Source organism: Amblyomma americanum, chromosome 1 (assembly GCF_052857255.1).
Source record: "Amblyomma americanum isolate KBUSLIRL-KWMA chromosome 1, ASM5285725v1, whole genome shotgun sequence".
In the NCBI taxonomy this organism is placed as follows: domain Eukaryota; kingdom Metazoa; phylum Arthropoda; class Arachnida; order Ixodida; family Ixodidae; genus Amblyomma; species Amblyomma americanum.
Genome location: NC_135497.1, coordinates 253,340,976 through 253,368,434, shown reverse-complemented (window position 1 = coordinate 253,368,434; position 27,459 = coordinate 253,340,976). Strand labels below are relative to the sequence as shown.

Here is a 27,459-nt window from a genome sequence, read left to right as displayed (position 1 = left end):
ACTGTGAGCGGCGGCAGGATGTCACTGCGTTGCGGTTGCCGCAGTGAAACGTCCAGCGGCACTATTGCTCTTTGCCGAGAAATGGAATGCGACAGAAGAAATATTCAGCCACAACTTTAGTTCCGCATGGGATTCCACTGTAAACGGATAATATCAAAGCTGTTTTATTTACCCATTGGACTTCAACAAATATAAAAAATAGTTCAGACACTCTTTTCTGCACCATAAATGCCGGAGGTGTACTAAAAGAAGAAATTATTGTACGCAACTACGCATGACTTTACAGTGACAGAAGGCAGCCCCTACAGCCGTCGATTGCCGATGGTAAATAAAAGGCAGCAAGCTTGTTCGCACAACACAGCGCTTTACATTTATCTTGAGGAAAAAGGAACGGAGAGAATAATTTGTAGCATGCACTCGCTCGCTGTACAATGCGCGTTCCGTGCCGTGCTGAACCAAGACTCCGTGAAGACTTGCCGTCTGCAACATCGTTGTGCAGACGGTAATTTACGTTTGCCATTCCTTTTGTGCAGGCACTGCAAGAACTGCGAGATGCCGCTGTTAGGTTTCTAATTTTTCTGCAGAAAATAAATAAAAGGGATGAGCTAAAAAAATCTCATTGCTGTGTTTCTCTTGATATTTGCACTGGGAGACTTCGCAGACGAAGTTTTCATAGGTTCGCCATAATACGGAGCGCACACATGCCCACACTGAGACCTGAAAACTAACCTGCAAGCTAACTCGCAAGCTCAATGCAGAGCCACACCACCGTGGTTATAGAAAACCATCAGAAACACCGAAAAACCACCTCAGGCATGTCAAACGCGGTGGTGTAGCAGCGCGTCGCTGGCGACTGACCATCCGTGCACATGAGCGGTTTCACGCTGCCAAGGCATTACGCACGACATTACGCAGGACTGCGACATTACACGCGACATTACACGGCATTACGCAGGACGCTGCAACGCATAATAAAGAGTTCAAGAATAAGAAACACATGCCTGTGCGCAGTAATCGCAAACATTTTGCGGGACATAACGGTTTATGTTACATCATTCAACATACTCAGACGAGATAACTCCGGTGACAGTGGCGCCATCCGGTTTGAATGAAGGGAACAATTTCTGCAACAAACCGGTGCATGTTAGGCCTAGGAGCTGCCGAATCGTCCAACGAAATAAAAAACAGGCCAAATATATCGTCCATCCAATTTCTTGCAGGTAAGAAAAGACGAAGCGCAAGTGCCGTACCCAGTCAGTTTATAGCCAGTTCACGTGCCGAAAAACGCAGTAACACCGACGAGTTCACTTCGAAGCGAGAGGCTCCACTTCAGAGCGCGCTGCCATGTTGGCTGTCCTTGAGCATCTGCTGCGTGCGCTATGTGTTTGACGTCACCGTTCGATTTTTTCGGCCCTTTTCGCTGCATCTTAGCCACCACATCCGCTTTTGGCGTTTAGACGAATAAGGTGTATCCGCTGCGGCAGATTATGACGCTTTTTATTATGACACAAACTCGGAATACGGACCCTGGAGCACTAAGCCGCCGGCGTACCCACCGCCACGTACCTCAACGCTATTGAGGTGTCCACTGACCCAGGAATCCAGCTATGCGCCTTTCCTTTCCTCAGTATCATAGGAGTTTAAACTTTCTGCTGGTTTTGAGAAAAGGAAAACCGCATAACTGTCTTAAATCGTAAGTGGACGCCTCCGCCTACTTACAGCGTGATTGAAGTGTCCACTCACCCAGTGAGCCAGTTACACTTGCTCTCGCATTTACGCATCATAAAAGTTGCTTAAGTGCTCCCATAATTTTAATGCGAAAGCATTACTAGTCTAAGCCACCGCGGTGGCTCAGTGGTTATGGCGCTCGACTGCTGACCCGAAAGACGCGGGTTCAATCCCGGCCGCGCCGGTCGAATTTCGATGGAGGCGGAACTCTAGAGGCCCGTATACTGTGCGATGTCAATGCACGTTAAAGAAGCCCAGGTGGTCGAAATTTCCGGAGCCCTTCACTACGGCGTCCCTCATAGCCTGAATCGCTTTAGGACGTTAAACCCAGATAAACCATAAACCATCACTTTTTAACTATTAGAGTTAGGCGCCTAGCTGCAATTAGAGATTTGTAGGCGGTCATTAGTAATAGCCATATCAGTTTATAGAATTTAAAAAACGCGATTACCCTTGGCGCTGTGGCTCGAAAAAATTTGGCTTTTTTGACTAGTTACATGCACCGGAAAGTTTGCTTTGCCTGCATGCTTTTCGAAAACGCATGTGTTCTGGCACGATGTAGCCCAATTTTGTCGAGCCACAGCGGTGAAGATAATCGCATTTCGAAATTATAAAAACTGATATGGCTATTACTAACGACCGGCTACAAATATCTAATTTCAACCAGTTGCCCAGCTGTGATAGTTAAAAGTTCATTATCAGAAATTAGTTAACCAGCTTACTACTTAAGACAATTCATCGGCTTTCCGGTGTCCGCCAACACTGGTAATACTGTGCCGCAAAAGCCATATTTCTGCCCCAAAAAGCCTATTATTGAAAATTACGCACAATGCACGCACACACACCTGGGCAGGTTGCCCACAACCCTGTTGGGCAGCCTACTACAAAGCACGCTTCAGGCAAACAAAAAAAAACGGCTAAATCGGGGTAATGGCCACTATAAGTGCTAGCGCACAGAATAAGAGAGGTGATGTACAACGGTGAGTACGATTTGCCCGGACCCAATATAGTACTGTGCTCTCTTCCGGCTTAACAAAAAGTGACGCCATGACCATTTCTTTCTTTCTTTCTTTCTTTCTTTCTTTCTTTCTTTCTTTCTTTCTTTCTTTCTTTCTTTCTTTCTTTCTTTCTTTCTTTCTTTCTTTCTTTCTTTCTTTCTTTCTTTCTTTCTTCATGTGTGGACCGTTTTCGTTTCCCTGCATTACCCCCTTGATGTGAGTCGCGATAATCCTAAACTATGGCTCTCGGCGGCAGAGAAAATAACGCAAGAAAAAAAACTGCCGCGACTGTCTATCGTCGCTGATGTTGCCAGCTCACTCCAAAGCATTGCTTAGACGTAGGAGATATTAAAAACTTCCTCATTGGGCGCAAACGAACCCTGAAAGACAAAATACATTTCCTCTTTCAGAATTTTCTTCAGCTCGATGGCAGCGACGTTCGCATCTCGCGCAGCTGCGAAAGGAGGCACGCACGAAGGGTGGCGTGCACTCTAAACATTAATACGCCAATATGGGAGTAAAAAGGGAAGGGTCCAGCTGGCGCGAGCGTGCTCGTGTCCCGCCGTGACCGTTGGGTGCGCGCACACTCTGAACAGAAGGGAGCAGAAAGGCAGTAAGGGAGTATTTTGTAAGGGAGTGCGCTAGAAGACGGCTTACTCCCTATTTACTCCTTTCCGTTTATCACGGCGGGACACGAGCAGGCTCGCGCCAGCTGGACCCTTCCCATTCGACGTCACCGTTAACACCACTTCACACTAGTGGCCAAGACACCTGGGAGTGGAAGTGGTGCTCGGGCCTTCTCCGCGTTCTAGCCGGTGTCGAGAAGCGTGAAGACGGGAGCGGAGAGAGACGGGCGTGGTATGTGTGGAGAGAGAGAGAGAGAGGGGGGGGGGGATGACAAGTGCCGAAAACCGCCGCGGTTGGTGTTGGAGAGTGCTGAATTGACTTTAGCTGCACGGTACGATGCGTAGGGGGCGAGGTCGATACTCCGGAATAAATCGGCTGCGTAGCATTCCTTATCTCAGATGTGATGGGAATGTCGGCGATAACAGACCTTGCTGCTGGACAACCGTGACGCCTCTTGACGCCCCAAGCTGTCGCTAAACTTCGCATCATACTGCCGTTACCATGGCATACATTTTTTGGTGTTACGTATTTGTCCATGGGGCGAAAGGCGCGGGTGTGGATAGGTCTTGAAAATCGTTCTGCCCTGCCACCCTTGTTACCAAAGGGGGAGCAATTAGCAAAGGCGGGCTGCCGTTCTTCAGCATCGCCGATGCCTTATTTTTGCTATTTCTTTTTGTGGCTCTTATCGGATTATGATAACGAGAGTTTGTAATCCACCAACGTGCGAACGGTAAGCGAGCGAGGGGGCAACGCACGGACAGTTTTACACCACGTTTCTCTTTTCTTCGTCACACAGTACACTCTGTGTGAACAGTTTCACCCGAAGCCTCCTCCCTATCACTTGCATTTCCGGAATTTTTGAAATTAGGTCATTTATTTTTATTCATTTCGGTGTGTAGACTGCAAGAAAGAGTCAACTTGAGAGGTACGCATGAAATAATGGGTCGCGACTTTAGCAGTAAAAAAAAAGGGGGGGGGGGGCAGGGGGGGGGGGGGGGGGAATCAAAGAGCAGAATAGGGGCGTTTTGCAGCTGGCGTACGCTTTTTTTCTGCAGATTATAGGAAAGAAATGAACGCGACAAAAGGCAAGAAGTGTTATCGATAATAGCGATATTTTTACACGTGAACAGACAAAGAAGCAAAATGAAGCATTCCCTACCGCCGTTTTATCTCTTATTTTTTAAACCCGCCGCGGTGGCTTGGTGGCTGCTGATCCAAAGTCGCGGGGTCGAATCCCGGCCGCGGCGACCGCAGTTCGATGGAGTACACAACTGTGCGATGTCAGTGCACGTCAAGGAACCCCAAGTGGTCGAAATGAATCCCACTACGCCGTCTCTGTGCAGCCTCGGGACGTTAAACCCCACGTGCCAGACCGTCCTCTTTTTTTTTTTTTAATCTTCTGTCGCGACTAAATTGCGACTCCTATTACGCAAGAGACGTCCGCAGAGTTTCGGTTCGGGTTTGGCACATATGCCAAAAACATTTATCGCGGGGATTCAGTTTCAGCCCCCTGGACGGAGATAGTGTTTGTCCAAATCCTATTCTAGATCGATTCTCTTTGCCCATCGTCGCTGGCTCAAGCGGGGTCGCGCATCGACGAGGTCTGCCAGTCGGTCCGTGTTACACGGGATCATCTTTATCGTTTACATCGTCAGCCCAGTGCAGAAGCGAGGCCCCTCCCACTGAACTCCGATTAGGCCTGCCCCGCCCCAGCTGTGGTCATCCTATTCTTTATTCTTTGAATACCTGCAGCGGCACTCGGGCATTAAAGTGGGGGGCAAACCACATCTTCTGGTAACACGTTACAGTCGCTAATGATACGGGGAAAAAAAGAAATCTGTGTGTAAACAAATCTGCTCGGCAGCAGTATGGTCGAACCTTCAATTTGTGATCATTTCATTCCAGCAAATTTCGTAATCCCATCTCTTCGCTTGATTCTTTATAGCCCCTGTTATACGTTCTGCCTCTCTTGGAAGCCACTCTGCTGCCCTGGTAGGGAAAAAAAAAAAAGAATCGTTGCACTGTTTCCGCATTACGTGAGTGGCGTGCAGCTGCGTGCTGCTCGTCGTGCATGTGTTGGTTCGGCTTCTGCCGCTGTTGGCCGGCAGCCGCCTCGTGTTGCATGCCCGGTGGTAACCCGCCGTCCGCTGTGAGCTGCCGCTGCCGGCAGAGTCTCGTGATTGGTGGACCTGCAACCAATTGCCCGAAGGCGTGTCGGTAGCCTTCCCTTCCACAGTGACGAAATCGCATTTTTATTTGTTCGACGCTCTGGGGGAAAAGGAGGAGAGAGAGGAGGGCGAAAGGAAGAGAAGCTGGAGTCAAAACCGCGCAATGGCGCATCTCAGATCAGAACGGGACTCGAAGTCTCCACCGAACAGATTCCGCGGCGCGCCGGTCATGCCTGCATTCAAGTTGCTCCGCTTGCTGAGGGTGAGCTCCATTTGTTACACTCTTACGTTTACTAGTGTTTATTGGCCATCAAGGACGAAAAGTGTGACTGCTGACCGCCCTGTCGCCTTTTTTCGACATTGCGTCCCAAGTACCTCTAAAAAAAAATGAACTAAAAACGTCGTAGTGAAGTCTTTCACCCCAAGGAATCTTTCAAGGTGCATTTTGAGGCTTCCATAGCAAGGCTTGCTATAGCAGCCGCTATACCAAGCCTTATCTGTGACTTTTCGCAATGGCTGCGATAACACACTGCGTTTCAATTTCTTTTTTTTTCTTTAGGGTTATCAATTAGAATACACGCGGGGAACTCCTTACTGCGTGTACTGCGTCTGACGTGAACTATTTGATCATTTAAACTTTAAATTAGCTGCGCAAGGCCTAAAGAACATATGGAAGACTACCAATCGGGGAGTACAGTCGCGACTGCAGCCGCCTCGAAAAGGATTCCCCACGGAAGGAGACGCACTCAACTGCGTACCTTTCGCTCGCACGCAGCGTTCTGCCGCATAGAAGCCCACGAAGGCGTTGTTTCCTGACCGTTCAAGGCCGTCGGCTGTACAGCGTCAAACAAGATACTCCGCGCTTGACTGGGCGATTCCCAGCTTAGCGAGAGCCTTTGAGGCCTGATGCTGTGGTGGCATACGGTCGCAGTTCACGTGGGTCCATTCTTAGTGTGGGCACCCCTTGCGGATCTTATCGACGTTCGGAAAATTAAAGGGCTCTGCAGCTCCCTATTTACAATATTCATGCTATTGAGGCGAAATGGAAATTTTAACAAAAGAAACTCTAAAAAGGACGCTTGTGAAAGCCGCCAGTCTGCAGTGACCTCCCGCGCTACCTGTGATGTCCGACGTAATGGGCGCGCGTGGACCGATGGTCCAAAAACCTCAATACGCTGCTCAAGGTTTGATTGGTCACTTCGCGCAAAGAAGCTTGTGAATTAAGAAGCCTCATTCGGAGTGACTGGCAATGTTCTGCTCCTTATAGGGCTTTTCGACTGTCTCATTTACGAGCTGCTCAGAGCGCCCGCGTGCTGTGCGATGTTAATGCACGTTAAAGAACCTCAGGTGATCTAAATTAATCCCGAGCCCTCTGCTACGGCATTCCTTTATAGCCCATGTGCAGTTTCAGACGTAAAACTCCCCATACCATACCATACCATACCATACCATACCATACCATACCATACCACCGTGGCGTAAGCCGTGTTATGGTTATGGCGACATTAGAGGAACTAGAACGGGAGCTTTTTTGGACACGTGTGCGACGCTTGCGCTGCAGTTTGCTCTGCGCTCTCCATGCGTGCACACAGCAGTCCAGCCAGCAATGTGGGGCAGCCCAGGCAGCGTTTTTTTTTTTTTCCAAAGGTGTCCAGTCGGCGTCACGCGAAAGCTCCGGCTAGAGCCGCTGTCCGGCGCGTCAAAGCTCCGAGATGACGCGCCCTCACGCGTGGCGTGCGTGCTCTTACGGCGGGGCGTCCGCGGAATGGCCGGGGACGTGTGGCTCGCACGCACACACACAGCGAACTCGACACCAGTGACCGAGGAGACGCAGTTCGCGTGGCCGACCTCGGAGGTCGACCTTGCGAGGGGCCGCATCCGGCGGCGGCGGCCACCGCTCTCCCCGCGGCCGAGGCAACGAGGGAGGACCCGAAAATGAGCGCTGAGGAAAACAAACGAGTTGCATCCGTTTGCGAAGCGTTCGTCCAGATATTGTGCGCGCTGCGCAGAGCCTTGCGCGCATGTATCTGGCGCACATTTGCGGACGCTCAAGATTGGAGGCGCGATGTAAAAGTTATCGAGACTGGACGGCACTCCAACACAATCTTGGGCTTCATTATTATGTTCCTAATCATAAGTGTCCAGCTTTCCGTGGCATCCTTTTTTTCTGCTCCAACGCTTAGTTTTCGCTACCGTACCAAGCGATCAGTCATCACATAAGTTGGGAATTTATTTGAGCGTTAAAACTCGCGTGTGTTGATGGAGGCACGCGACTTGAAAAGCTTGTCGGTGCCGTGTCCAAGTGGTCTGAGGCGCTGGGCTGCAAAAGCCAAAGGAGGCGATTCCGTATATCGGCGGTCCCGTGGAGTGACGTTAGTTTCCCATCGCATGAATGAACTCCAGATGCGCACCGACGTTCTTCAGCGGTTCTTGTGTTACTGTGATACCATACATAACAAAATTACTTTTGAAAGGTAATTGAATTACATTTCCAATTATTGCTCACGAAAAGTAATCACAGTGCAGTACAGTTACTTCAAAAAAGTAACGCAATTAGTTCGAAATTATTTTTTAATTTTCGTGCACAAAAAAAACTGCACTGGCCACAATTCTTCCAAGCATTTCAGATTTCTTAATCCATCGCACTCCTCAAGAGCTCGGCTTCACAGTGGGCGTCGAACATTTTGCCCCGCTTTGAAGAATGTGTCGTTGGGCATGCTCAATAGCCGCTCAGGTGACGCAGATGAGGACAACTGTGGGCTGCACGTAAAAAAAGCTTTTTAGGCTTGGGTAGCATTGCAGTGTCGTAAAATCGCTGGCTTCGCTTGCTCTGGTGGCGAAGTTATTCGTATGATACGTCGAGAAATCGCGCCCTGTTGATATCGAAGAATTCCTCGCTCGCATCCCTCGTGAGTGCTGCACCGATTTGTTTTCTCAGTGGCGTCTCTGCAGTCAGCGGCAGGAGGTGCGCTGGCCTGACACGTAACTAGTCGATAACCCCGAAATCCAAAAGGGGCTGCTCCACTCAACTGTCTGCCCCGCCGTTCAACTCAGTCAGTCACAGTAGCTCTCTCCCCCTCCAAGAATAAAGAGATACACCAAATTCCTTCTCAAAACGCTTCACGCATATACCCTTCAGTCTTCGCACCAAACTCCGTTCCAGCCAAATACTCCCACCCCCCTCTGGGACAATGCAAACAAAACAAAGGTAACAGAGTTACATTCAAACACGCATCGCTTTCACTGCGCTCAAGGCGGGAAAAGAGCAGCGGACCCAACGCCTTCGAAGCTGCCCAGAGCTGTCTGCACCTACTGAAGCCTCTGTAGGAGGTCATTTATGGGTTCATCGGTACTAAGAAGTCCATTTCTGCAGCTGCCGCTCGGAAATGTTCGCGTCGTGCGTGCTTCTGCTACCCCCCCCCCCCCCCCTCACCACGCCTAGTGACGACGCGTGTAAACGGGCACCGCTGTGCCCTTAGCAGACGTAGCCATGGCAGCCCCTCTGCGCGAGCCCCTGTATCGTCTGGGAACTCCGAAGTGTGTCGTCTGCCCTTTGTGGAGGCCCAGCATAGCCTTGCATCTTGTTGTTTGGAGAATGCTCGTGGCACGTGCACTCCTGCCTAGTCCCCCTCGCATTCCCTCGGGCGGTCACCAGACAACAGGGGACGCCAGCCGTATCCTTGGCGACCTTCTACACTGGTCCAGGGGTTGCTGCCTGTCGTGCCTGATTTCGAGGCTCCCTGCCCAGCAAAGAGCAGTTGTCCCGACGTAGATCAGTGGTCAACTTTAATAGAAGTAATTTTTAAAGCAATTGCTTTCGCTACTAATCATTCTTCCAAATTAATTCATTACATTACTAAATTACTAGGCCAGAAAAGTAATTCACTACATTGCGAAAATGCGACGCACTTGAAAGCAACATTGAACCAAGAGTCAGTGCTCGCGACGTGTTGTGGTATTACCCTCCTTTACTTATTGCAGTATTTTTACTGCTTCTAGCTTTTTAATCGATCGTTTAGGCATGCCAACTGCCCACTTATAACCTGCCAGTAAATGTTTTTTTTACGACTGCACTAAAATTTTAGGAAGAAAGAACATTTTTGTAAGAAATACAAAAAAATTAATGAGTTTTGACCTTCCATGGCATAAACAATACGAACTAACTTGATGGGAGTGCATTTATCTCTGCTTGATGGGATCGCACTCACGACGAAATTCTACGAAATCGAGTCCAAGGAGCAGAAAAACTGCACCGCCTCTCATTTTCAACTTCTGTTTCCTTGCGTTTTTGTTTTCATCACATTGTCAATTTCTTACGCCTGACTATGGGGCTACATTGCTAAAGGATCAAAGTATGGAATATCTTGTACCCGTCTGCGCCGTGTAGGTAAGAAATCAACGCACTAATCAAACTCATCCGTCAGTGGGTGTGCAGTGGGAACCGGTGTCTACTGTTATACTCTGAATCACTTTTAATCGCGACAGACGTATAGCGTGAGCTGACTCGTATCATTTTTCACTTTATCATTTCGAAGTGACAATTCTCCGAGGAATGTAACAAGCAGCTTCCTCGCTGTGCAGGCTATCCTCTCGTCGCAGCAATTTTTCGGCCGCGCCGGCGAAGGTGACGCTCCAGCAATGCGATCAGCGCGCGTACGTATCCCATGTCGGTGGCCGTCTGCTCTTTCATTCTGCTGCATCGCAGCGGCGTGCTCATGACGCGCTGGGCGAATACACTCTGATCCACTGCATGCGACATTACTTAAGGCATTGTTGGACACCGACTGCGCTTATACTGCATCACCGGTAGCCAACTCTCAAATGGCCCATATGGATTTCTCATCTGCAATAACTGCGCTAAGTGTCCGATCAAGAAAAGTTCCCAGGGCAGCGTCCATTAAATGTGAATGAAAAAAAAATTGAAGAAGGGGGTATGAGACAAGAATTAGGTTGCGGAAAGCATCTGAAGGAAAAGGGAATAGCGGAAGAGAGGAGGAGGCGAGGAAAGGGGTCTCCCAGGCAAGCCCGTTTCTCCGAAGTATATATGCCCTCTGAAGGCAAACTTCTGCTCGTGAAACAACGATCAAGATGTCGTTAAATTTCGGGGCAGAAATTGAAGCCAGCAAACATCACTTTTTCCAACTCCTCAGAAAAATCTGTTTGTCCTCTGAAACGAAACGAGGGAGCGATACATGTCACGTTAGCAATGCCAACTGACAGCAAGAATCTGGTCGAGGCACTGGGATCGCATCTCTGAGCGCCAGGTGACCGGCTGCCGCACTGGGAAAGCCGAACTGCTAGGTGTGCGCGCGAAGCCCCACTTAACTCAGTGATCTTGCATGCTGTTTCGGTTGTGTCGGCTTGGGTATCAGTATTAAGCATAAACCCGAAAGCGCTAAGTGCATAAGAAGTTACTCGTCGCAGCGCCAGCAGTGTAGCATCAAACAGTGCAATTCCAGACTGCGTAGATCGGGTGCTCCACAGGGTTCCGGTTTGGGGCCGCTATTGTTTTTAAGTTTGCATTAATGACAAGTTTATATAAATTACATTTCTACAAGGACGTCTTCAAGTTTAGGTTTATTCACTGAGGACTCGTTAGAAAAAAAAAAGATGGCGGACGATTTAGCGTGGTTAGGCCAGATGCGGATTAGGTGCGCTGGCACTCCGGTTCGCACTTCGGTTTCGGTTCGAGGCTCGGTTTTCAAGGTCAAGCAGGCGTCAGACAAAGGTCGGCGAAATCGGACTTAAGCTCCGCCTTAAGGATATGAGGCGTCAGCGTTATTGGTTTAATGCCCATGTATGTGGAATTGATCAATCTCTTCTTTGCATTCAAGGATCGCTGGGAGTCCTCACACCACTCCAGGCCCAGTGGCGCAGCGGTTAAGCGATGCGCCACTGCCGTGCGATGGCAGGTGCTGCCACCGGTGGGGCTTGTGAGAGCCGCATTCACCTTTCCCAGCAGCTTCGAGGTCACGGAGATAAGCTTCGGACAGACAAACATCGACGAAATCTGAGATTGGGGGTTTTAGAGCTCCTTACGGCGCGGTTCAGGTGTCCAACGATAATGAGACACATGCTGCGCCATTTCATTTCCCCAAACACCAATTATTATTATTATTATTATTATTATTATTATTATTATTATTATTATTATTATTATTATTATTATTATTATTATTATTATTATTATTATTATTATTATTATTTCAGCGCTCACGCACTAAAAATATAAACTGAAAAGGTTTTCTTCATTTACCAGTTGATTTAGATTTAACAAGCGTTTACATGGTGTATGAAATGAATAATGCATTATATTTTTCTTTTTTGTAATACTTGTATCCAATCCTTGCGCGAAAAGAACGGGGTTGGGGAAAGCAGACAGGCACTCCTATCTTCGGTAATGACTTCGTAAGCCATAAATGGACTTACTTGGCAGTATTCTTCTTTAGTGATTGCGCATGGAATGCCCATGTGTATGACGTCGTTGTAAACAGCGCCTGGGCACGGACTTTTATTCAACGAAATTTCGTACCTTTACATGAAAACATACGAACTGCTTTCCTTGTCCGCGTTCAGCCTATCCGCGAATATGCTCGTTGTAGTTGGGGCCCTGCCCAACAATCACTTATGGGTAAAATTGAAAGAATCCAAACGGAGTGACATGACTCGTCCTTGAATGGTGTCAGCCAGGGAAATGTTGCACTGACATTAAAATGCACCTGGAATAGGAAGCACTCTCCTCTCGCCAGAAAAAAAAATTGCGCTTGAGATTATCTGCAATATTTAACAGTACCAATTAAACTAATAAAGAACGTAATTTAAAAAGACCGTTACTGCGTTTTTAATCGAAGTTATCATTCCTTTATATCATCATGATCTTAAACTAAGGGAATACCGGACCCGGACGGAACCTTCATGCAGTCTTTTTTCTTTTCTGCGCTAGCTAAAATAGAGTGGTATCCTGACTACGGAAACCAAGAATGATGTAATAATAATAATAATAATAATAATAATAATAATAATAATAATAATAATAATAATAATAATAATAATAATAATAATTGGTTTTGGGGAAAGAAAATGGCGCAGTATCCGTCCCATATATCGTTGGACACCTGAACCGCGCCGTAAGGGAAGGGATAAAGGAGGGAGTGAAAGTAGAAAGGAAAAAGAGGTGCCGTAGTGGAGGGCTCCGGAATAATTTCGACCACCTGAGGATCTTTAACGTGCACTGACATCGCACAGCACACAGGCGCCTTAGCGTTTTGCCTCCATAAAAACGCAGCCGCCGCGGTCGGGTTCGAGCCAGGAAACTCCGGATCAGTAGTCGAGCGCCCTAACCACTGAGCCACAGCGACGGGGCAAGAATGATGTAGAAATTAAGATTTGTTGTTCTGTAAGCTGTAGCCATTCTCCCCTCCCCACAACATGCACTCTTTCGGGCAAAGCGAGGTGTTTTATGAATAAAAACTATTCTGACTTAATCCACAGCAGACGTCGTTCGATGGGCCATAATCTTACACCTGAGGCAAGCAGACGGCTTCAATTACCACGAATGCACCATGCGAGCAATGCGGGCAAATTTGCAAGAAACTCAGTGAACGTGGCCTGGACGCCCTGGCGGAAAACTGACGATGTACATGATGTCGTCCTTAAAAGGCCCCTGAAAGGGGTGTCTGAGCTTGGCTTTAAAATGCTTGTGCTATGCTTGTACTCGAACCAGATCCTCCAAGAACAGCTGCCTCCCAGCTGAGAGGACAGTTGGCTCTCAGGTGCGTATATTAAATGCAGTCGTACACTTTATAGGTGATTTGGAGCATGAAAACTGCAATGTATGGTCTACTGAAGCATCGCAGACGAACAAGCGCCTTCAGTTATGTGGGTCCACCCCTGCTCGAATGGAAGGCTAATTTTAGAAGGCTAGTTGGTGCATACTCGGCGGGCAGTAACAGCGTAAGTAGACACAGACGATGGAAATAAGTAGACGGGACACAGCGCTGCTGTCATTCTTTCGTCTGTGTCCTTACTCAAAACACCGATTGAGCGCTGTAGGACATTATACTGCGCAATGTGTTTGTGCACATAGTGCGCATGTTGCGGCTGACCGCCGCGTGATCTTTCACAGCCGCGGCGTTGCTCAAACTATGTGCAGGAAACATGTCACTTAATCTGCATGCCTCGTGCTTCGCCTCCTCTTGGATTTCCTAGAAACAGTAATCATGTTTCCGGTTAGACGGATGAGGGAAGTGAAGAAACTTTATCTTTAACATGGCATCCTGAATTTGAGACGTCGCTGGATATCCGCCAAGGTTGTCCCATGCGGGACGTCAGCCAAAGCTGCCTGGAGACACGATATGAGCAGAAGAAAATGACGGAATATCAAACCCTCCAGGACTGCGCCGACAAAAACCTAGCAGCCTCCGATTCCTTCAAGGAGTCATGAATATGACTTACGTATAGTTATACTTGATGGAAGTACAAAGTGATGCCTGCAGACAATTTGGAACTGACTAGCCACAAATGAGTAGATTTTTCATTGGCGCATGTCATCTCAAGTCGTATTTGAAAACAAAAGCCTAATACGATTCACTTGTTTTTTGCTTATCATGAAGCAGCGCGCGTCTGCCGTATACCTGTAAGTATCGAGTACCGCCTATGAACAACAGATGCCTTACCCGGTGAAGTCACCGGAATAGTAAAGAGCTCGCGTCGGGCAAGCCAGACTCCCAAAAGAGCCTCAACATGCTTACGAAAGCTTCACGGGGCTACGACCGTTGAAAATAAGCATGCAGGGGTAGACCATTGGGATCGAACTTTGTTGTGCGCAGTGCTCGTGGTTCAAATGTCGCCCAAGAGCACTTGTGACTGCTTTCTATACAAGCCTGAGTTTCGTAAAAGCGCACCGTTATCGGGGTGTTTCTCACTGCGCACCTCGCCAAAAGCGTCGGTTTTAGGTCGAATGTGCGATATCGTGTATGCACTGAAGAACTTCTGAGCCACCGTTTCGCGCGACTCTTGTAAGTAAGGCCTCGAGGAAAGTTTGAAAGCATAAATCTTATTCCCGCGCCCATACTGTCCCCCCCCCCCCCCACCCCCTTACCTCCAATATGATCCCATGCCATCGGAAGCCTGGGGCAAGAGGCGTCAACGCAGTGGAAGTCAAGTTCTCCCGCAAAGCGACTATATAACGCGAAATTGTGGACCATTTCCTGCGGGTCTTTCCGCGCTGGAGTTGTTAGCAGTTCAGGCGCGATAAATCTGATAGCGCAGTCTCACTGCTATACGCTGGGATAGAGCTAGCGCGGTTAAGACAGCCATGCATATAGCTATTACCTCAGTTCATTTGAATATTGCATTGACTCACACGTACCTGTCCCAACAAGAGAGGCAAGACTCGTTTTTGCCTTTTCTTGTTTTTTTTTTCTTTTTCCTGTAATGAATGTCCACGAAGGTCGTGCATACTAACGCGAGCCTTTCACGCCGCGGCTGTTAGCGACCACATAACGGCGATCTCCCTGCTCTTCCTCAGCGGGAAAAGCTATATAGAAGATGCCGACCAAAAGGCGAAGAACGGGCGCTGCCGCTCTTGGCAATTAGTTTTCGGGGTATTAGAAGACCTGCTGCGGTGGCTCAGCGGCTATACGACGCTCTGCCGCTGGGCGCGAGCTGCTGGATTCCCGGTCGCGGAAGACGCATGTCGACGGAAGCGAAATTTTTGAAAAACACTCATGCATCGATGTGACAGGAAGCTCGAGCGATCGAAATGAATTCGCAGCTCTTCACTATGCGGCTGCAGCATTAATTCCTAATTCGAATGCTGCAGAGAAAGCCAGCTACAAAAGCCTGCGGCGACAAAGCACGACAACGCAAGGAAACTACGTTCCACGCTTAATTTGAATTTTTTTAGTGAAGGACACCGGTTCGATGCGTTCGGACCACGGACTTCGAACTGTGGAGAAATGAGATAGCTCGAACTTCCCCGCAAAACCCATCAGCGCGGCGGCCCGCGACCGCGCTCGTCAGTGCGGAAACCCGACGGGGGCATGATGTGCATTGAAAAACACCGGCAAGCCAGCTCCTCGCCGTTGATACCGGTCAGGGCGTCTTTGTTGTTCGTACTTTGTTGCGCCGCGTGCTCCGCCCCAGGTGTGTCTGCTGCAGGCGCGGGAGCCCATTAACGTAATAGCGCTCCACGTGACTTCGGAAAGCGGATCTTCTTGGCACGTTGTTTGTGCGCGAGCTTAAAAGATCGCTCGATATCGGCGCTGGGGCCTTTCCTGCAGCGGCGAGCCGCGAGCGGTGCGTATACACGGCGGCGACGCGAGTATAGCGCGTCGATGCGGGCCCTCTCTGCTGTGCGTGCCGGCCTTTGTTTCTTCTTTCTTCTTTCTTTTTTGCGCGAATGCCTCGCGCTTGCATTTCCTTCGTGCCTTGCGCATATGACCCGTTACACCACGGCTATGTTGGGTGCAGTTTTCCTCTCATTCTTTCTTTCTCGCCTATCGGCGAGGGTGTCTCGGTCGGCCGCTTATTCGCTTTGCTAAGCCAGAATTCCTTCCTCTGAGTGGCAAGGCCACCCGAGACCAGAAAAAAAAATAAAGGATGCGACTTATCTCCAGGACAACGTCACGGGTCATCTCAGCTACAGAGCCGGATTTCGCCAATAAGTGCGCCTATGCGTTTAAGAAGTGAGATTCATCCATACAGCTGCGGATGTCGCGAGGAAGCGCTATAGCAGAGGATACAGCTCCATATCGTCTAAACGAGGAACAAAGGTGAAAAGAAATTTTTGAGCGCAGGGGCTGGGCTTCGGTGAAGCGAGCGGCTTCCATCCTTCGTCCGTATTTCAATAATAACCACGCGCCTAAATTCCTCCGCATTAGCTGTTACAGTGCTGCGTAAGTAACTCGTTATGTCCCTGAGCACGCAACACATTGCTGAAAGTTATGGTTGTTACTGAAGTATTCGACTCTTTCATGGCATATAATAGTGGAGATCCCGCGCTCCTTTAAACAGCCTGAAGATTCAGTTTCTGACAGTACGACCGACTTCATGCGTTGATCTTCCCTGAAGCTTAATTACCGTTATTAAGGGGACCCTGAGGGCAACTCCGTCAAATTTTGTTCTTAGTAAAAATCGATTCTATGGTTCTTTCCGGGCATGTTTATGTCTACCCGGCAGCAAAAGACCCGTTCGTTGCTGTGTAAATTACATTTAAAAATTTTCCCGCAACTCACTTCAACTACACCAAAAAAAACTCCGAGATCGTATACTGAAGTGAATGGCGGCGTAGCCTGGCCTCCGGGATTAGCGTTAGTAATTTCGTCGACACACGCAGTAAAATAAGCCAGTGACGGCGACAGTTGTTCTTCATTCTTTTCCAGCTTATAAAAGCTCCCTTTTCCGGGAAAGTGGCGTCTTTGTCGATAAGGGGCCAGCTTCATTCAATTTGTTCTCAGGGTCCCTTTAAGCGAAACTTTAAAGAACCAAGCGTACGCTCTCATAGACGTTTCGGTCTAGGACAATTCATTTTAAATTCCTTTAACTGTCCCAGCCTAGTTTTTGTCATGGATTTCTCTTGATGAATTGCGCGGAACTTTTACATATTCACGACTAAATTGGCTTTTATAATACCTTATTCGCAATGTGACACACGTTCATTTCGAGCAATTCGGGACAGCGCCCATCCAGCGACCCTAAGCCTGACGGCCTATCACGTTCTGTTCTGCAGCCACTCGGTCATTCTTTTTTCTTCTTACGTCACGGATGATGGCAACGCGTATTTTTTAATGTTTAAAGTCATGCGCCTCGTGGTGGCAGTCAAGCGAACTAGGAGCGCTTGTCCCGCGTTCTTGGTAATGAAACAGGGAGGTCTGCATGCTCCTGGCGGCCAGTTTTCATTTTCTCAGCCAGAGCGTAGGGCCGAGCACGCGGCAGTACTGCACAAAAGGTTGAATTCTCTTGAGAGTACGTGTATACCTAACATTGGCGCATGTTAATGGGAGCTACGCGAGTCGTCTGTATTGCCCAGAAGTTCCTAACTTTTAACGTCGCATTCAAGTTTCGCTTCACGCTTAGAGCTGCGTGAAGGTCGCGACCACAAGTGGCGCTCGCAAAGAAGACACACAACTTCCGGCGGAGACTTCGCTTTCTTTCGCTCAGTGTGCGAGCACCGCAAGGAGAGGTCGCGAGCATCACCACACCGTCGTACAGAACAAGAGCTGCGTGTCAGTCAGGGCTGAATCCGCTCTTGCGTCACCAAACTACCAACCTACACCTAAGCTCGTTTTAGCGCTCTCCCTGTCATCGTTTCGGCAGGTGAGCGATTGCGTAAGCAGCCGAATCCTCACACCAGTTTCATTTCGCTTGCCGCGCTGCAGGTGACAAACGCCTTCGATTTCCGAGCGTGTCGAAAATCGCGCAAAATACTTTTCAAACAGACATCCAAGGAGCAGCGCAGTCGCCGCTACAACCAGGCTCTCGCAGCCACTTTCGTGTGCGCTCGTCCTGTTTGGCTCACCGAAGAACGGCAGCTGCCAACTATTAAGAAGCGCCTTAGCCGGTGGCGACTACGCTTGAAGAAGCGGCAAAAGGAAGAGATGAGAGAGAGAGAGATATTTTTCGAAGAGTGGGCACGTGCACAGCGGCATATGTTCATCCGACTACCGTATGCGGGGCACTGCAGAGCGGACGGGGTCTGGCAGCCACGGTAGCCACGGCGTGCGCAGTGTGGCACGCGCGGACCCCGTTTCGCCGAGGCAGAGGCGACGGAATGCCGCTCCGGCGCGTGGTTCCGGGGTATTAGCTCCGAGTGCGGAGACAATGGGGCGACCTATTGTGTGGTGATTGAGCGCAGCGAAGGGCGCGATGGTGCCGCGCAGTGCACCGGAGCGCCACTGCCGGTGGAGAAGGCGAGGGAAGGGGCGCCAGATTCCACAGCCAGATAACGTGCGAGGAATTCTGTTTCTCCTGCGGGTTTCGTCCGAGCGGCGGGCGCGTGGTGCGTTGCTCGCGTATTACACCGCCTGGCATTCCGCGGCCAAACAGCGCTCACGCGCACGTAGGATACGTACCCAGCGCGCGATGAATCCCGAAAGAGGCCAAATAATAGTAATAAAAGAAGAATAGACGAAAGACGCTGCCTACACCGGGCGCGATTGCGGTGTGGCGACCGGCAAACGTGTCATTATATCGCTACTCGGAGGCTCCGCTTCTGAGAAAAGTAAAAGCGGCTGTTCATTCACAAGGTTAACCGATCTAAGCCGCACCGAAGGGCTTTCCCGCTGCGCCCTGCGAAGGAGCCTCGGCGGCGGCAGCGACGGCCGTTGCGCTCGGAACGAAGCGCTCTTCCATGCTGCCGGTGTATCGAAAGTTGTGCCCGGCGGGCAGCTGCTGGAAAACATTAAAAAATATATATAGACGCGGCGCAGAGTTCCGCCCGAAGCCGAGCGGGAGTGCCTACTTGTTCCCTGAACGAACGGCTCGTTGAAAGAACTGTCAGGCTCCCTAGTCGACGAAGTGGCTGTGGCAGCTGCACCGTTCCCCCTTCCCCACATAAACAGCCCCCGTAGCCAACTGTGTTCCATTGCCACGGATGAAACATTCCCATTGGCCAGTATCCACACATCGCAGACCTGGGACCGTATTTTGTATTCTTTTCCCGCCCAATTGTTTTGCTTCTTTGGCTTCTTTGGCGCTTCTTTGATAACGGAGCCGATGAAAGACATTGCTTTCTCGCTGCCAGCCGTGACGTCACAGGCGGCGGCTGCCAGTGGTGAAGGGGCAAAAGTAGGAATCTGAAAACGAATCATCACAAAATACGGCCCCTGGATCACAGCTGCACGTCGGTAGTGTTCAAAGGAGGGTTAGCGGTAAAATCCTATTTTGGCACACCCATAACGGGATCCTCGGAGGGTCCATCATACAGCCATCGGCGTAAAACCGGACTGAACTGTTTCCAAAGCATGTAGTTAATGGCGCCCTCTCTATGTTTATGCGCCATCATCCGCGCCTCGGAAAAACGGGGTGGAGGCACGACCAGACAACGGTCCCCACCGCAACGCCCGCATGTTTGGTGGGAAGGACCCATTCCGCTGAAAGTGAGTCAAACGGGTGAGCAATAAGGGACGCGCTCGGGTTGTAGAGCGCGTTCAAGGCACAGCGCAACCGAGAGACGCGCAGACAGTCCCGCGCTCGGGTCCAGTGAAGGGCCGCGGTCTTCCTCCGCCTCCGTTCCGTCTGCCCTACCGGGAACCGTAGTATAGCACGCGAGCACAATGGCAAGGGCACCTTCGAGGGGCGAGACGTGCAACGCATATTTCACCGAGTTTCACGCTCGTCGGCCGGATCAAGGTAACCTTGGTCATTTCTTCTGCTGGCTGTCATTGGGCGTTGTTCCTATTCCGTGTCACAAAAGCCTGCGGCCCGAGGACTCGCGCTTCGCACAATACGGCCGGAAGGCATTCCTCCAGAAGGCAATTCGACCGGCAGGCATGTCTCTACTGAGCGCAACTGCCGCTGCTGCGAAGACATCTGATTTGATTTTGATGCTCAAGGCGTCTCCCGTCAGCGAGTTCGACGCAAAGTGCCCTGATGCCTTCGCGGGCTGTGGCCGAGGCAAGACTTCTTTTCTGTGATGTCTCGCGCCTGTTAACGACTGATACCTAGAGCCACGCTCTGCGGACGTTTTGTCATCTGCAGCTATTTAGAGTATATGCAGCAAAAAATGCTCCACAAACGTAGCGGTTCCTCAAACGCTGCCCCCGATTGACTCACAGAAAGCACTGCAGTACAGGACTAATAAAGCGATGAAAAGAAAGGCTTTTTGTCCATAACTGTGCCCGCTATGTTGTAAGGACTTGGCGTCCTAAACAATGCAAGTTGTATATGCTGCCGCGCTCGGATCTGCCCTGCCTCTACACGTATAGTGCACCAGCAGTGTACTAAGGAAGCATGAAAAGTCATATATGACACTGCTCGCAGCAGGCACGTTCCCTCAATGGCAATTATTGGGACTGAGACTCTTGTGTCGGCCCTGTTCTCTTTCCTGACCGATGTGACAGTGAATCCGCGGGTTGTTTTGCCGCTCTCACCTCAAAAGTAATTTAAACTGAACGGGCTTAAAATACATCGAACCAAGCACGTTGTAGTTTTTTTTCCCCCTTTATCGTGCGCTCGGAATACATCCGCCTGGCAGCTCGACGTTCCGCTTCCCCGCAGCGGTTTGTTTTTGTTTCAAAATGCGAGTTGCCGGAGAGCGTTTTACTCCGGCGTGCGCAGGCAGCTAGGGCTGACGTCGACCCTAACAGGAATTTATGCAATCAGTCGCAATGTGTTGTCATGTGCTGAACTGTGCCAAGCCAACAATTTCGCCTGACGTGAAAACAGTTGAAAAACTCGCTGCCATCAGCGTCACGTGCGCAGGGGGCCGAACGGCTATCTGCGGCGGCATAGTCGCCACTCGTACGGTGCAGCATCTGTGTGAGTGTCTACGGGTATAGTGGGGCTCTGTATTGCTGTATATAGCGACTATGTCACAACGAAACAAATCAGCGCCACTTCGCGAACATCCACCCAATGTTTTAAAAAAAATCAATTCGGAGAAAGCAGCAAGGGGGTGGGGTGTGGCATCCAAGCATTATGATCTGGCCGTTCACTCTTCGCTGCATTGATGAGGCGGTGAAAGGGAACGTGCGGAAGGTTGGAAGATGGAGAGGAGAACAAGGCATGCAGTGCAAGTACGTATGCGCAGTCTTCGTATCACTCTACATGTGCAGGCCATTTCCTTAGTTCCACAAGACATCCGGTTGACAGGGAGCAATGCAAGCCACTTCCCGTCTTAGAACAGCCGTCCCCGCGTGGCGTGCTGTGCGGCTCGTGGAAAGCTTCAGACACTGGTGTGATCGCGAATCCCCCCTGCCAACCGGATGTCCCATGTGGCCAAGGGAATTAGCCTGCACATGTAGAATGACAACAAGACGGCGTATACGGACTTGCACTGCATGTCCATTCCTCCTCGTCATCCTCCAACCTTCCGCACTTTCCCTTTCACTTCCTCATCAGCGCAGTGAAGAGTGAATGGCCAGATCATAATGTTTCGAGATCATGCACACATGCTTCTTACAACGGCTGTGTCTGCGTGGAAGGTCAATGAAAATGGATGCAAACCAGCCCAATCAGCGCTCTGTCGTGTAGAGAACTCGTGTTGATGAAATATCGTGGCAACTGTGACGGACGTTGTCTGCTACACTCTGCAAGACTTCGTGCGCGAATCTTGTGACAAAAATATCCAGTCGTCGAGAGAGACTCGAAGGCCGCTTTCCCGTTATTCCTACTTACCTTTTTTTTTTTTTCAAGGCTAAAGAAAACGAGGTCTCGGGCAAATGTCACAGGCTACATGAAAAAAAAAATACGAAAGACCACGCCGATTCTTAGCCTGCTGTTCCTCAACGTAATCGACCGCTCGGTGACCACCTGAACGCGCCCCGGAACCTCGACTGCACGCTATATAAAAGCAGTCCTCTGGAACCCCCATTATCCAGCCGGTGTCAGAGCCATATATATACCGTCGACACGGGCTGTGAAAAGCTGCGAATCGCCGTTTCTTTTCGAGCCACGCGCACGACCATTGCGGCTGTTTCACCCGATCCCGCAATCAGCGGCACAAACGCGTGAGCGCGCACTTAACGAGCAGGTGCACACGCTCAGTGCGTGTGGCCCGCGCGACAACAAGGACTCGGGGTAGGATAGGGCTCAAAGAGTGCGCATCTTGCGAGCACGGGCGGTGCTCGCGGGCCGCAAAGCGTTGCTCGGCCTCCGCGCTCTTGATGGCGTGGCGTGCAACAACCGTTACTGAACAGGAAACGAACTCATCGCGATCGCAGCCATCTGCATTCCGCGCGCGCGCACGAGCGCTCTCGCTGTTGCGTGGCGCTGCAACAGCGTCCGCTGAGCATGCCTGCATCCGTAATGCGCGGCCTGGCGGGTCAGGGCTTGATAGGGCGACCCCGTACAACGGCTGCGCCTTTGCCCGCCGCTCCAGAAAGTGTAACACTGTTGATCGTCAGTCGCTAACGCTTCCAAAGTCGCTCCGCGCTGCAGCGCCGGCGACCGAGGGACCGTGATTCGCGCCAACAGAGCGAGGTCCCGTCAACGGGGCCGGCGCCCGCAGCGCGGTAAGATACGCTTCCCTTTCTCTCTGTCTCTCGGGTGCGCGCGTCACACTGGCACAGCTCCACTTTCACAGCTGCGCCTCGCGGCGTGGCAGGTCTACTTTAGCGGAGTTAGCCAAGTGCAGGGGGCGTCAAAAGTAGGCGTTGTTCGCGTAGCTATGCACTCGCTAATCTGTTCACCGGAAGCGTTTATGCGCACTGCTAGGCTCCGTAAAGGCGCAGCGGCCCCCTTCCTCTAGCCGCGAAAGCTACAAGCAGTGCACGTGGGGCAGGATACTTGTAGCTGTCTGTTAACATTGTCTCGGGGAATGTATAACGATTCTCCGACGTCCGTACGGCACCTTAATGCCGGCTGTATGCTATCCCACGTAGTGTGTAGGTGGAGTGGTACTTCGCACCTTGTGATTATTAGATACTTATATTTTAGCCTCATTTGTTTTGTTACATAGGAAACACGCGCATATGCAAGTGCCCGATACACATTGATAAGCAGTTGCGTGTTCTTGTTTTCTTTTCTCATCAATAATGGCAATCGGGTTGCCGGAAGCGGCTCGGGTACTCGTATCATGAGTGTGCTCCTTGCGTAACTCTTATCTATTGTCGTCGCTGGCACACTAACAACCTTTTGTAAGGCTTGTTGAAGTTATGTTGCGGATCTGTACAATAGGCCATCAGCAATGTGGTGGAGTTGATGTACGCTCACTTTAATCCGTCAGGGCGCTAAAACTCATTTGGTGTCACATCAGCGTGACGGCAGCATCAGACGAAGGCAGCAAGCGGCCAGCACTGAAATCGCAAAGTAGCGGGTCCCCACGTCGACGACAGTCTTCGCTACTCGCCGCACACACCGGCTAACCATTAGCTGGCATATGCAGCCAATGAGTCAATGGCCCGGTCACTTCCCACGTAGTCACCGAACAGCGCTGACCAGTGCCAGATGACCAAATGAATCCGGAATTGAAAAGGGATCCTTTAGAATAGGCCCCTGGTTTCCTTCGCGCTAGAGATGAAGACAAACCGGTGCATATGGAACTGTTTGTGAAAGTTCGTCATGTGGGCTTTGGAACCAGCACATATGCCGTTCAAATCCTTGTGCTACCTGCATTTCATTCCAAGTGGATTCTGCTATAGTCCGACGTAGCTGTCTGTTTGTCCTCGCCGCACATATATAATGTGTCCATGGGATTCACTTCAACGTTGACGGCCAAGAAGTTGTCTTTTTGCAAGGTAAAATGAGCTGCTGCTTTTCAGCACAACGATCGTTAGCCGGACTGAACCTCGGCTGAAATTCTACTATAAAGTTAATTAAGCCCCACAGTTTTCTTTTGTCCATGCAGAATTAGACTCTTACAACGCAGGCGTTCGTATATGCACACCCGGGTTATTTTGACTTATTTCTCTGTGAATGAATCATAGTGCCATTCTTTTTTACTAAGTTAGCAGTATAGCCCTCATTCGGTGAAAGCATGCCCGAAGCCTCCGCACAGCTCCCATTCTCCAAAAGCCTCCGCTGACCAAAAGTCCACGCAGCTGCAATACGGAAAAGCGACGGCAAAATCAAATTTAAAGACACAATAGGGAGGCGATCATTGTAAACGCGAGAACGTGATCATCATCGTCACAGCCACAACTAGCCTGACTACGCCCACTGAAGGAAAAACGTCGGTCCCATACCTCCCCAATTAACCCTGTCCTGTGCCAGCTGCAGCCTACCTTATCCCCACAGACTTCTTTATAACATCCGCCCACCTAACTTTCTGCCGCCCCTCCTATACACTTGCCTTCTCTTGGTATCCACTCCGTTACCCTTAAGGACCAGCGGTTGTATTGCCTTCGCATTACATGCCCTGCCCAAGCCCACTACTTCCTCTTGATTTGAACTAGCATGTCATTAACCCACGTGTGTTACCTGACCCACTCTGCTCTCTGCCTGTCTCTTAACGTTACACCTATCATTTTCCTTTCCATAGCTCACTGCGTTGTCCTCTATTTAGGTTGAATTCTTTTCACTAGCCTCCACGTTTAAATACTAATACTTCTAACGCATCGTGTGATGGTCCACATTATATATATATATATATATATATATATATATATATATATATATATATATATATATATATATTAAGGAAGCCAACAGTCACCGAAACCAAGGTGCATAGGGGAATGTTTCTAATTTTTTTTCTTTTTTAAATTTGCAGCGCCAATCAATTGGTTTAAAGAAAATGACTTATAAAGCAGCAGAAAAAACAACCATGTCGCCGTTGGGATCCGAACCCACGACCTCCAAATATCGCGAATGACGCGGTATATATATACATGAGGCAAACATTTCTAATTCTTTTGGAACTTTCGATCAGTGACTTTCGTAATAATCGTCAGTGACCCGCGAAACCACCAACGCGGTGAGTGCATCGTCAATGAACCACGCAGGCAGCATGCGTCGCCATACCCATGGCGTCACGATTTTAGTCGATAGCGAAACAGTTTCAGAACTGTACTTGCAAATTGATCCCGTTCTTTTTGTTCTTGTTTGATTCGTCAACAATGACAATAAAAGGGGGCAGCGCTGTGACGACCATTACAAGGCATGCGATCTTAAAGGGCAGCTCACCTGCGGCGCTACACCGAACTGCTTTGACCACAGCTGAGGTTATTCAGCAAGCGCTCCTGCACTGGTGGATGCGGTCGTTTCGTACCCCGACCGCGCCTCGAAACTGTCCACCCTGTGATCGACCTCAGCGCTAGTGAAGAGTGGAACACCTCCCTTCACGCTGTATCATACCTCTCGTAAAAACATTCATTTCTCTCTCTCCTTCTCGCCCCCTTTCATGCCTTTCCTCGTGGCGCGGTTAGGTGCGCGCATAGGATAATAATAACAATAATAATTGTTTTTTTGGGGAAAGGAAATGGCGCAGTATCTGTCTCGTATATCGTTGGACACCTGAACCGCGCCGTAAGGGAAGGGATAAATAATAATAATAATAATAATAATAATAATAATAATAATAATAATAATAATAATAATAATAATAATAATAATAATAATAATTGGTTTTTTAGGGGAATGGAAATGGCGCAGTATCTGTCTTATTTATCGTTGGACACCTGAGCCGCGCGGTAAGGAAAGGGTAAAGGGGGGAGTGAAAGAAGAAAGGAAGAAGAGGTGCCGTAGTGGAGGCCTCCGGAATAATTTCGACCACCTGGGGATCTTTAACGTGCACTGACATCGCACAGCACACGGGCGCCTTAGCGTTTTTCCTCCATAAAAACGCAGCCGCCGGATAAAGAAGGGACTGAAAGAAGAAAGGAAGAAAGAGGTGCCCGCAGTGGAGGGCTCCGGAATAATTTCGACCGCCTGGGGATCTTTAGCGTGCACTGACATCGCACAGCACACGGGCGCCTTAGAACACATAGAACGAGGCAGTTTCCGCGCCTTTCCTTTTCAACCCCTGAAACTATTCGGCGAGCATTACTCTTCCATGCGGGCGTCAAGAAATAAACGATCTGGCGCCTCTAGGCAGCGAGGCTTAATACCGGGGGTATAGTTGTGCACGGTGCGTTAGCTGCGTCCACCCGAACACGTGCTCACAGATTAAGACGAGCGCCAGGAGAGAACGGAAGCCTCGCGTATATAGGTATAACCTTCGTCTGGCGACTGCGTGAGATTCTGCGCTGGTTCCTCCGGCGAACTGATGCACCGGCGCTGTAATTTAAACAGGCAACGCGTTGCGCCAGCGCGCGGACGAAAGGTCCGCACCGTTCTCCTGTGCAGTCTGTTTAAATCATTTCCGGTTTGGTGCAAAGCTGTCTTGAGGAAAGACATATGCTTGGAGACGGTCCGTTAGCCCAACAAAAACAAACAGATGGAAGGTTAATAGGGGCCACATATACAGTACGTTATGTAGGAGCGCTCAAACGGGATCATCGCCGCTTGCCGTGGACCCGTGAAAACAACGTCGCAAAGCACAGCGCAACCAGTGCTTAATTGGTGCGTTTTTCTTGGCTCACAAACCCAGGGCACGAGCATAATACGGCGAAACTGGATCAGCGCGACAACCGTGCGTCTTCATCTCGTCGCCTGTTATCCTCCGTCAGCTATAACCGACGTTTTTTGCACACCGCAGACTTGTTAGCGGAGAGGTACCCCGGTGTTACTGGACACCTCCTTCGCACTCGCAGTCGCCTATTAAACGCCTATTATCTAACCTGTACGGACCACGTCGTCCGAGTCAAGGGCTCACAAAGCTGCCCGTACACCTTGAAATCTTAAAATACGTTTGAAATTTTCACGGAAGGTGGGGTGGCGAAAAGAGGCTCGAGAATGCCTGCTCTGGGGTCGCTTCACCCGCACCCCTGGGGAAAGAGAGATAGGGGAAGGATATGCGGGGCGAGAAGGGCAGTGAAAGCAAGGGCACAACCTCGCTGCGTATGGCACAATGGGGAAGAGAAGACAAGATTGTGTCTGATTTTGGCCAATCACAACATCCAGTTAGGAGATAGCGCCGTGATTGGTTTATGCACTAGCCAATAACGGCATTGTCAACAAGACGATGGCTAACGCGCCGGCCAATCGCGTGCCGGAGTTGACAATACGAGGAGGCTCAAGTCCGGGGGCCGCATATGTACAAATTTCTTCATTATTCACACTGTCCAAAAACAAGCGTCGAAAGTTCTAAATAATATGGTGGAGTAAAAAATGCCGTTCCTGCGTACAACAGTGTGGCACGATGACTGGTCACCGCTCGGACGTCGGCCAGCCACGAT

At 49.9% G+C, this 27,459-nt stretch overlaps 1 protein-coding gene across 7 annotated transcripts in view; it reads left to right on the top strand.

The window, feature by feature from the left end:
• The window catches only part of raw (NDT-like domain-containing protein raw), a 255,641-nt gene that overhangs the window by 165,561 nt on the left and 62,621 nt on the right, over nt 1–27,459 (top strand). The window contains exon 1 of one of the 7 annotated variants that reach the window (XM_077648983.1): nt 5,736–5,783. The exons of the other annotated variants lie outside the window; for them this stretch is intronic. Coding sequence (XP_077505109.1) covers nt 5,751–5,783 — 33 coding nt within the window. The 5' untranslated portion in view covers nt 5,736–5,750. Of the gene's footprint in view, nt 1–5,735; nt 5,784–27,459 lie in introns of those variants that run through there. 7 annotated transcript variants of the gene reach the window in all.